The following is a 12553-nucleotide window of genomic DNA, read 5'->3' on the forward strand; positions in this document are numbered from 1 at the left end:
GACATACAATCGATGTACATAAGCAATCTCATGTATTTGTACAGTACTGTAAAAAGTCTTAGGAACATGTGTAAATAGCTAAGGTGCCTAAGACTTTTGTACTGTGCTGTAGAAATGTTATGCATTGCACTGTACTGCTACTGCAAGAAATCAAATTTCATGACATATGTGAGTGATGATAAACCTGATTCTGATATGGGTCTCTATTGTGGACTGAGAGTGGGAAGGAGGCAGGGAGAGGAGAACTGTTGTTGGGTAAAGGGGAAGGGAGAGAGGAGGGTGTGGGAAGCCCCAGAGAGACATTCTTTAATGATCAATAAACCATATGTTTTGAATCAAATGACCTTGCCTGGTGTCTCTGGGTTGGGTGTGTCTGCACCTGTGCCACCTCATACCCCTGGCACTCCTTCTCTACCACCTGTCCCATACCTCTACCATGGCACTCCACCCTCACTATTCCCAATATTTTTTGCTCCCGACCAGACTTACAAATTCGTTCTCCACTCCCTGTTAACAAATACAGTGTTGTGCAAAAGTCTTTAGCACCCTAGCTGTATATATATGCCTAAGACTTTGCACAGTATTGTCTATATTAAGTTTTTTTATTATTATTGAGGTCTTTATCTTATTGAGAGTGTTTCGTGTTACATTGGATACAGAATAACAATTATTTTGTTCTGCTTTACACTTGTGTCCAGGAAACGACATTAAACAGTTTGAATCTTGAATCTCAATACGCACCATGGAAATACGACTTACTAATGTCTCCATGTAATATTTCACCACAAGTCTGATTAGACAGACAACTCTGAACAGCAAGGAAAGAATCAAAGCATAGTCATGAGATATCCTTTAAGATCTATGTAATAGCTTTCGGATCTTTGTCGGCAGCAGTTTAACTGAATCAGTGGTAATCATGTTCTGTTGTGTTAAAATAATGTACTAGCTTTCCCCACTGAGTAGTTTTAAGCACCCCTGGGTATTTCTATTGCCTCCAGGCAATATTCAATACTCTTTCTCCTCACTATACCTTGGCTGTGAAAATCTCAATTGACATGTCTGTATCTGTTCTTAAAGGGGATGAAGAGAAATAAAATATTAGACAGTTAAAAATTAATAGAGAGACAATATAAATAATGGAAAGCAAAATTAATAAATGAATTAAACATAAGGGTAACACAGAAAATGCTGAAGGAACTCAGCAGGTTAGTCATCATCAATGGAGAGGAACGACGTTTCAGGCATTCTTCTGGACTGGAATAGAAGGGGGAAGATGCCTGAATGAAAAGGTAGGGGGAGGGGAAGGAGGACTAGCCAGAACAGGAGTTCCCAAACTTTTTTTTATAATCCATGGACCGGTACCATTAAAGAAAGGGGTCCATGGACCTCAGGTTGGGGACTCCTGAGCTAGAAGCTGATAGGTGGGTGCGAAGGTTAAAGGTCTGGACAGGAAGGAATCTGATTGGAGAGGAAAGTGGACCATAGGAGAAAGGGAAGGAGTAGGGTACCGAGGGGGAGGTGATAGGCAGGTGAGCAGAAGAGGTAAGAGACTAGTGTGGGGAATGGAAGAAGAAAGAAAGGGAAGAGGAAAAGATAAAAATGAGAAAAAAATATTACTGTAAGGAGAAGTAGATGTTCATGCCATCAGGTTGGAGGCTATAGAGATGGAATATGAGGTGCTGCTCCTTCACACTAAGAGTGGCTTCATCATTGCAGAAGAGGCCATGAATAGTTAACTACTGGGACAATTTCCCTTTGGTAGATGGAATGGAAGAATATCAGATTTCACCAATGTACAGGAGGCTGCATGGGGAGTACTCGATTCAGTAGACGACTCTTAACAGATTCACAGGTGAAGTGTTGTCTCAACTGCAAGGACTGTTTGCAGCCCTGAGTGGAAGTGAGAGAGGAGGTGCAGCTTTTCTCTCACTTGCAGGGATATGTGCTAGGAGGGAGATTAGTGGGAAGGGACAAGGGGATCACAGAGGGAGTGATACCTGTGGAAAGTGAAGATTAGGGGGAAAGTTAAGATGTGTTTGGTGAAGAATAGGCACAATAGTTTCTGTAGATCGTGGAAATCCAGAAGAACACATACAAAATGCTGGAAGAACTCAGCAGATCAGGTAGCATCTATGAATAACAATGAATACTTAATGTTTCAAACCGAGACCTTATGGAGAGGAATGAACAGTCAATGTTTTGGGCTGAAACCCTTCATCAGGGTCTTGGGCCGAAACAGTAGCAGTTCGTTCCTCTTCGTAGATGCTAAATAATCTCCCAAGTTCCTTCAGAATTTTATATTGGCTCCTATAGACAATAAGGCTTCTAAAATTATAAAAAAAAGGAATTCCAAATGCTGAATATCAAACTCAAAGTTACCTAGAAATTCATCTCAGCCCTAAACTTGTTACATCGAGGTATTGTGTTTGCTAGCCTATAACTACTAATGAGACCCAGGGAGTGGAGATAGAAGAATATTTGAGATATTGACAGGAACAACGAGCAATCAGAGAAAGCCAGCCTGGCATTGGTTGACAGCTGACCAATAGGCACTGGCTATTTTCAAGATTCCAGATTGTTAAAATTAATTTCCAGTACACAAGTGTAAAAGAGAACAAAATAAATGTTCCTTCCGATCCAATGTAGCACAAAAAACACAATAAAATAAAGAATACAATAATAAATTTAAAAAAATGTTATTATTTAAGACTGTTTATATACATAGATTGATTTTATGTACATGAAAGGTACATAAGATGACTGACAGAAAAGTGATGGTTGGGAGTGTGGAGGGGTGGGTTAGTGGGTGGAGGTGTTGATCAGCCTTTCTGCTTGGGGAAGTAAATGTTTTTGAGTCTGGTGGGCCTAACAGGCATCACACAGAAAAGAACTGCATGGGAACATCTCTGGTCTGGCACTATGATAAACAAGCCTTGATCATTGAAAACCAAATGACCGTTTACTTCTGGCTTTTTCTGTGTTCATTTTACAGAAATGTGATGTACCATCACTGTTACAACTGATTACATTATTCTTTCCTAATCCCAGACTTACAGCAGTTTGTAGGAGTGATAATATGTTTGGTGGCAAAGTTCCAGCAAATAATTATATTTACCACCTTGTAAAAGCTTCTAAGTAGCACAAGGTTATTCCAAAATATGTTACAATGCATAATTAGCTAGCTTTAGGGAAACAACAAATTACCCAAGATTTCTATTCTGAATCAGGGGATTAATAATAAACAATGAAATCTTGTTTACTTATATTGCTTAACTGGAAAATTGCCTGTTACTAGCAATAAATCATACTAAGAGCTCAACAGCACCTTTTTGAGTCTTTTGCATATGTATAAACAATACTATAGCACAGTTCAATGTAAATGATAACTGTATTTTTTTTATTAAATAGCAAGGGTGCAATGCTGCAGCTTTATAAGGCATTGGTCAGACCACATCTGCAGTACTGTAAGCAGTTTTGGACCTGCTACCCAAGAAAGGATACGTTGGCATTGAAGAGAGTCCAGAGGAGGTTCATGAGAATGATCACAGGAATGAAAGGGTTAACATATGAGAAGTATTGATTGTTCTGGCCCTGTACTTGCAGGAGTTTAGAAGGATGACTGGAGGTCTCATTGAAAACCAGAGAAAATTGAAAGGCCTAGATGGATAGACATGGTGAGGATGTTTCCTATAGTGAGAGAATCTCAGACCAGAGGGCACAACCTCAGAATACAAGATCTTCCCCTAAAACAGAAATGAGGAGGAATTTCTTTAGCCAGAGGGTGTTGAATTTGTGGAATTCATTGCCGCAGGTAGCTGTGGAGACAAAGTCAATGGGTATATTTAAAGCTGAGGTTGACAGGTTCTTGATTCATAAGCATGTCAAAGGTTACGGGGAGAAGGCAAGAGAATTGGGTTGAGAGGGATCAGTCATAATGGAATTGTGCAGCAGACATGATGGGCTGAATGGTCTAATTCTGCTCCAATGTTTTATAGTCTTTTGGTCTTACAGTTAGCAATAGAGCATTGTGGAATGCTTTTGTGTAAAGGCTGCCAGAAAATTCCATGCAAGCTCTTTAACTCAGTTAAATAAAAACATAAGACATAGGAGCAGGAGTATGCAATCAGGCCCACCGAGCCCTCTCTGCCATCCAATTAGGTCATGTCTGATCTGCCCATGGACTCATCACCACCTACCTGCCTTTACCCCATAATCCATAATTCCCCTATTATGCAAAAATCTATCCAAATGTCTTAAATATATTTCCTGAAGTAGCCTCCACTGTCACATTGGGCAGAGAATTCCACAGATAAATAAAATGAGGGTATAATTGAAAAAGTGGAAAGATGCAAATTAGAGTCAAAGAGTCATAAAAACAGGACCTTCATACACATTGTCTCTGCCAGCAATCCATTACTCAGCCCATTTACAATCTTATTACACTGGCTTTCTGATGAGTAGCTGCAGCAAATCTGAAAAAAAACATATACTGTATGTTGATCCCTTAAGATGATCATTCCAGAGGTGGTAGTGAGGATGAGCTTCCACTACCTATTAAATTTTTGCAATGCCATGCACTTCAAATAGCCTCTGACTACTAAGTCCAGCTCCTAGCCTTCACATGCGGCTCAGCTACTAAGCCTGGCAGGACTGACAGGAGAAGGGACCAAGGCGGGTTACAGGCACAGGGGTCTCATCAGCTGTGGTTGGCAGCTTAATTAGGAGAAGGAAAACTCTGATCTCAAACCTCCACTGCCTTGCGGCTACACCCACTCATGGGAAAGGCTTCGGGAGTAAACACCGAGGAAAAAATCCAGAGCTGAAGTCCCTCAGGCAATCCTACGTTAAATTCAACGGTGACTGGCAATTCCTGCCACGCTGCTGGTGCCAAGCTGTATCGGTCACTGCTGTTCCTTTGGATTCATCAGCTGAACGGGGAGGGGGAGCCTGCTGCGTGGGCAACAGCTTGCTCTTCCTATTGTGCTGCCCTGACTTGCATACTAGCTTGTATATTATGTAGACGGCTGGGACACAACATTCATTCCTGACCCCAACCAGTGAAGGGCCAAACTCAGACTGAAGGAGTTGAGTTAGCTGAAGGCCTCATACCAGATGTACAGGATAGCTCAAATACCTGGGGATCCTGCAGGTGCATGGAAGCCACAACAAGGACACAAGGCACATTCTCCATCGGCCTTTTCTCCTTGGAGCGACAGAGGATGAGAGATGACCTGATAGAGGTGTATAAGATGATGAGATGCATTGATTGTGTGGATAGTCAGAGGCATTTTCCCAGGGCTGGAATGGCTTACACGAGAGGGCACAGTTTTGAGTTTCTTGGAAGCAGGTACCGAGGAGATATCAGGGTTATGTTTTTTACGCAGAGAGTCGTGAGTGCGAGGAATGGGCTATCAGCGACAGTGGTGGAGACGTATACGACAGGGTCTTTTAAGAGACTCCTGGACAGGTACATGGAGCTCAGTAAAATAGAGGGCTATGGGTGACCCTAGGTAATTTCTAAGGTAAGGATATGTTCAGCACAGCTTTGTGGCCAAAGGGCTTGTATTGTGCTGTAGGTTTTCAATGTTTCTATGTTTCTAAGGCTGCAATATCCAAGCACCTCCAAAGAGTGAGATAGGTCCTAAAAAGCCAGTTGAATGGGAAGAACAAGATCAGATCCATCTACTAGTCATCAGATATACTGCCTCAATAATGTGCTGACCAAGGAACAAACTTGAAGCTGCTGATATTGATACTCAGAAACTACTAACAATACATGCAGGACTCCATCCAAAGTCCAACATCAAGTAACTGTACACCTGCCAGAATAGAGGACGGGGATCTGGAAGTGTCAAGGCCACAGTCCTCGGAAGAAATGCAGAACATCCATGAGTATTTCGGGAAGATGGCCCCCAAGGATGACCTGCTAGGAGAATACCTCAGGCAGCAGGCGGGCGATATGGAAATGGAAGAGGGTAATGTAGAGCCGGGGGACCAGTGGCCATGGCAGGACAAGCCACTGCATGGGATGTACCATCGCCAGATATCAGAGGGAGCTGACATTATAAACTCCTACCAATGGCTGGAAATGGCAGGGCTGAGGGGCTGCTCATGGCTGCACGAGAATAGGCGCTAAACATGAGCAATAGAAGCAGGGGTCCACCACACCAGGCAAGACCCAAGATTCAGATTCAGACTGTGGAAGGAATCCGCTGAAACCAACCAGCAAATAGTAGCAGGGTGCAAGACGCAAACGGGGACAGCATACACTGAACGGCACAACCAAGTTGCAGGAATTGTGCACAGGAACATCTGCGCTGAGTATGGATTGGACACCCCCCAGTCCCAAAGGGAAAAGCCCGAGAAGGTATGGAGAATGGAACAGCTAAGATCCTGTGGGACTGATCAGCAGGTACTGGCCAACCAACCAGACATAGTAACACTGGACAAGGAACTGAAGAAAGCAATCGTAATAAATGTGGTCAAGACAGTAACATCAGGAAGAGAGAACATGAGAAGCTGGAGAAACACCAGAGCTTGAAAGAGCAGATAGAAAGGATGTGGAAGGTTAAAGCCAGAGTAATCCCGATGGTGACAGGAGCACTTGGAGCTGTGACACCTGGACTGGGTGTCAAATCCCAGGGACAACATTGAGATCTTGGTCCATAAGAATGCACTACTAGGAACAGCAAGGAATCAGTGCCGAACCTTCAAGCCCCCAGGCCTCTGGTAGAGGACCTTATCCATTTCATAACGTCCCACATAGGAGATTGGTGGGTAAAATCAGAGCTCATGGCATGGGGGGAAGACATTGACATGGATAGAAAACTGGTTGGCAGATAGAAAGCAAAGGGTAGCGGTGAATGGGTGTTTCTCAGAATGGCAGGTGGTGACTAGTGGGGTGCCATAGGGCTCGGTATTGGGACCACAGCTGTTTACAATTTACGTCAACGATTTAGATGAAGGCATTGAGAATAACATCAGCAAGTTTGCTGATGATACTAAGCTGGGTGGCAGTGTAACGTGATGAGGATGTTAGGAGAATTCAGGGTGACTTGGATAGGCTGAGTGAGTGGGCAGATACTTGGCAGATGACATTTAATGTGAATAAGTGTGAGGTTATCCACTTTGGGAGTAAGAACAGGAAGGTAGATTATTATCTGAACGGTGTAGAGTTAGGTTAGGGAGAAATACAAAGAGATCCAGGAGTCCTTGTTCATCAGTCACTGAAGGTGAATGAGCAAGTGCAGCAGGCAGTGAAGAAGGCAAATGGAATGTTGGCGTTTATTACAAAGGGAATTGAGTACAAGAGCAAGGAAATCCTCTTGCATTTGTACAGGGCCCTGGTGAGACCACACCTGAAGTATTGTGTACAGTTTTGGTCTCCAGGGTTAAGGAAGGACATCCTGGCTGTAGAGGAAGTGCAGTGTAGATTCACAAGGTCAATTCCTGGGATGTCCGGACTGTCTTATGCAGAGAGGTTAGAGAGACTGGGCTTGTACATGTTGGAATTAAGGAGATTGAGAGGGGATCTGATTGCAACATATAAGATTATTAAGGGATTGGACAAGATAGAGGCAGGAAATATGTTCCAGATGCTGGGAGAGTCCAGTACCAGAGGGCATGGTTTGAGAATAAGGAGTAGGTCATTTAGGACAGAGTTAAGGAAAAACTTCTTCACCCAGAGAGTTGTGGGGGTCTGGAATGCACTGCCTCGGAAAGCAGTGGAGGCCAATTCTCTGGATGCTTTCAAGAAGGAGCTAGATAGGTATCTTATGGATAGGGGAATCAAGGGATATGGGGACAAGGCAGGAACCGGGTATTGATAATAGATGATCAGCCATGATCTCAAAATGGCGGTGCAGGCTCGAAGGGCTGAATGGTCTACTTCTGCACCTATTATCTATTGTCTATTGTCTAATACTGTGGGAAAAATACACATACACATCACCCATAAGGGGTGAGATAACACACACACACACACACACACACACACACACACACACACACACACACACACACACACACACACACACACACAGTATTTGTCATCATGGAGTGCGGAGTGAGTCACGGGAGGGATGTGGGATAGGTGGTAGAGAAGAAGTGTCAGTGGCGGGGTGGTGTGAGTACAGACACACCCAACCCTGAGATATCAAGCAAGCTCATTTGATCTGCAACAATTAGTTTATTGATCATTACAGAATGTCGCTCTGGTGCTTCCCACTCCCTCCCCGCTCCCTTCCCCTTTTCACAATCATTATTCCCCTCTCCCTGCCCCCTTCCCACTCTCAGTCCACAATAGAGACCCATACCATAACTCACATATGTCATGAAATTAATTTTTTGTTTGTGTCAGCATTACAGTGCAACACCTAAAATTACTACAGGACTGTGCAAAGGTCTTAGTTTGGCACAATACTGTATAAGTACGTAAGATGGCTTATATACGTAGATTGTATGTCCATAAAGTGACTCTAGGCACAGAAGTGTCTGTACATAGGGGACACTGACAGGAAATGATAAAGGAGTGGTGGTTGGGGGGTGTGGAGGGGTGGGATAGTGGGTGGAGGTGTTGATCAGCCTTAAATAATAAAAAATACTGAGGTAGTGTCCATGGGTTGGTTCCTTGTCCATTGATGTGATGATGGAGAGGAAGAAGAAGCCTCACTAACACATTGAGTGTGGATCTTCAGGCTCCTGCACTTCCTCCCTGATGGTAGTGAAAGAATCATAATAACAAGGAACAAATGAAAAGGAATGAAGTGAGCTGGGGAGAAAAGCACAGATTAAAAGAGGCACACGTACAGAAACAAAGATGTGGTGCAAAATTGTAGGCAGTAAATTAACATTAACACATTGATTAATAACACAAATTAATTGTCTTGACCAGAGAGGAATATTAAAAATGCATCAGAGACCAGCCACAGAAAAAAAATATGATTGAAATACAAAACTGAAGATGGATTGTTTGAGAACTTGGTTAAGCTACACAGATGAATTATTAAGGAAGAAGAAAACACAGCGATGCCCAGAAAATTATTCTCACTGCCTCAGTAAAGCAGTCAGCATAATCAACATCCTCACCCACCCTGGCAATTCTCTCTTCACCCCTCTCCCATAGGGGTAGATCCTGCTGCTACCTGAAAGGAGTTTGGATATTCTCCCTGTGACTGCGTGGGTTTCCTTTGGATGATCCGGCTTCCTCGCAGGGTCCAAAGTTGGTAGTTTAATTGGTCATTGTAAATTGCCCCATGATTAGGCTAGGGCAGGGGTTGCTAATCTTTTTAATGTTACGTACCAATACTATTAAGCAAGGGGTCCATGGACACCAGGTTGGGAACCCCTGGGCTGGCATTAAATTGAGGGTTGCTGGGTGACACTTCTCGAAAGGCCAGAAGGGCCTTTTCCCAGACAGACAGAGACAGAGAGATAGCGAGATAGAGAGATAGAGACAGGCGGAGACAGATAGGGACAGAGATAAAGATAGAGATAGTAGAGAGATATAGAGAGACAAAAAGATTGAAAGCGCATACCATTGGGTTCAGGGACAGCTTCTACCCCACTGTTATAAGACTATTGAATGGTTTTTTAGTATGATAAAATGGGCTTGTGACCTCACACCCTACTCTGCTTGTGATCTTTCATCATGTTGTCTACTTGCACTGTAGTTTTTCTGTAGCTGTTACACATTGTTATTGTTTTTCTCATTCTACCTCAATGCATTATTGAAATGATTTGACCTGCATGAAGAGTAATCGAGACAAGTTGTTCGCTTTATCTCAGTACATATAACAGTGATAAACCAATTCCAATTCCAGTTCCAAGGGGACATACTAAGTAGGCTTACCCAATTTAATTTAAGGGGAGTGTCTGTGTACATTTTCACTTGGCACTTACCTGTTAACACCTTCCCTGGCAAAGTAAACGGTGTAGGCCTGGATACTTCCTTGCGTCTCGACAGGTGGACGCCAGCTGAGTCGGACAAAGCGGCTGGAGACCAGGACGGGCACCACGTCACGAGGGGCAGAGGGAAGGACACTGAAGCTCGGTAAGGCTGAGGATTGAGGAGGAGAGGAACTGGTCAGTATGGGAGGTAGGCACAAAATTCTCAGTGTGGGGACTGGCCGGACAGTCAGGGTTTGGGAATGAGCCATGTCAGTATAGGGTTAGAGAGTGCGATAACAAAATGTGAGCCAACAGGAAAGGAAAAACAAGAGAAAATTGGAAAAAATAACTGATAATTTCAGAAAACATAAGAACTTAGCATTTAATATCTACAATAAAACAATTCATCATCACACAGTAATAACGGAATAGAATACCTGCACAATGGTTATAAACCATCTACCTGAGACCATAAGATGTGGGAGCAGAATTAGGCCATTCAGCCCATTGAGTCTGCTCCACCATTTCATTATGGCTGATCCATTTCCCTCTCATCCCCATTCTGTGTCTTCTCCCCACATCCTTTCATGCCCTGACTAATCAAGAAACTATCAACCCCGCCTTAAGTGCACCCAATGACTTGGCCTCCGCAGCTGCCTGTGGCAATGAATTCTACAGATTCTTCACTCCCTGGCTAATAAGTTCTTCCTCAACTCTGTTCTAAATGGATGTCCTTCTTGAGGCTGTACCCTTAGGTCCTACCTTGCTATGATCTTGCAATTTATCAGTTACCTGCTTTAGAAGAAAGCAGTATCCAACATCCGTGTCTATGATTGCCCTCAGCGTTCTTATTTTCCTGACTGGCTGCATCATGGTCTGGTATGGAAACACCAATGCCCAAGTACAGAAAAGTGGATACAGCCCAGTTAATCACAAGAAAAGCACTCTCCGCCATTGAGCTGCTCTGCAAGGATCCCCAACGTCCGGCCCATGCACTCTCCTCACTACCACTTTCAGGAAGGAGGTGCAGGAGCCTCAGGTTCCACACCACCAGGTTTAGGAACAGTTACTTCCCCTCAACTATCGGGGTTCTGAAACAGTGTAGATAACTTCACTCACCTCAACACTGAACTGATTTCACTACCTATGGACTCACTTTCAAGGACTCGACAACTCGTTCTCTGTATTTACTTTTGTTATCATTTGTACAACTTGTCTTCTTTTGCACATCTGATGTTTGTCATTTATTATTTTCAAAAATTCTATTGCATTTCTTTATTTTCCTATAAATGCCTGAAAGAAAATGAATCTGTGTAGTATATGGTAACATATACCGTATGTACTTTGATAATAAATTTACTTTAACTATAACTGTTATTGTTTTACCTTATTTTACCTCAGTGCACTGTGTAATTATTTGATCTGTGTGAACAGTATGCAAGACAAGCTTTTCAGTGTATCTTGGTACATATGACAATAATAAATCAAACCCACATCCACCACTTCTGCTGGCAATTCATTCCACACTCTCACCACTCTCTGAGCGAGGAAATGCTCCATCAGATTCCCCTTAAACATTTCACCATTCACAATTCAAAAACAGATTCAGAATCTTAGCCCCTCGATCAGGGTCATGATGTAAAGCCATGGGAGAAGGTGGTGGATGGTCGTATGAGCAGCTGGTGCATATCACAAGTTCTGGTTATGTGACCACTAACGCCAGGAGCATTAAAATACTCTGCAGAGTATTGATAATGGCGCAGTTCAAGTATCTGGTAAAGACACTGCCCAGAAGAAGGCAATGGCAAACCAGTTACGTAGAGAAATTTGCCAAGAACAGTCATCATCACGGAAAGACCATGATCGCCCATGTCATATGACACAGCGCATGATGATGATGATGACGGCGATGTATGTGTGTGGGTGGGAGGGAGGAATGGGCATTGCTTTTGCTCTTGGTGTTTGTTATTTGTTATGTTCGGCATTGTGGGCATGCTATTTTGGCACCGGAATGTGTGGCAACACGTGCAGGCCACTTGCGTGTGTTGGTTGTTTACGCAAATTTCGCGATTCACTATGTTTCCATGTGCACGTGATAAATAGCCTTGAATATTGAAGCTTGAAAATGAATTAAATATAAAAGAGATTAAAATCTCTTAATACAACTCTTAAAAAGGGGTAGAAGACTCGTGAGCAAAGCAGCTGAAATCTTACTTTCCGCCATTTCAGATGACCAAAGACTGAATATAGAACAGAACAGTACAGCACAGGTACAGGCCATTCAGCCCACAAAGTTGAGCCGAACCAGCTAAAAAACAAATCGATAATACCTGAACACTAATCCCTCCTCCCTACACCATGTCCATATCCCTCCATCTTCCTCACATCCATGAGCCTATCCAAGCGTCTCTTAAACATCCTTAATGTATTTCCCTCTACCACCAGACCAGGCACCAGATTCCAGGCATCCATGACTCTCTGACTAAAAAACTAACATCCCTTTTGAACCTATCTCCTCTCACCTTCAATACATGCCCTCTGGTATTAGACATTTCAACCCTGGGAAACTGTGGTGAACTACATATATCTGTCTGGACACGCCCCCCGCTGACTGCTCCTGTGGCTCCTCCCACAGACCGCTGTATAAAGGCGATTGAGGCCGGAG

General features: G+C 43.3%; 1 protein-coding gene across 1 annotated transcript in view; it reads right to left on the bottom strand.

The window, feature by feature from the left end:
• Positions 1-12553, bottom strand: part of dcc (DCC netrin 1 receptor) — an 897707-nt gene that overhangs the window by 313463 nt on the left and 571691 nt on the right. Inside the window, exon 8 of the mRNA XM_059988663.1 lies at positions 9901-10057. Coding sequence (XP_059844646.1) covers positions 9901-10057 — 157 coding nt within the window. The remainder of the gene's footprint in view (positions 1-9900; positions 10058-12553) is intronic.

The sequence above is a fragment of the Hypanus sabinus genome, chromosome 14 (assembly GCF_030144855.1).
Source record: "Hypanus sabinus isolate sHypSab1 chromosome 14, sHypSab1.hap1, whole genome shotgun sequence".
NCBI classification, from domain to species: domain Eukaryota; kingdom Metazoa; phylum Chordata; class Chondrichthyes; order Myliobatiformes; family Dasyatidae; genus Hypanus; species Hypanus sabinus.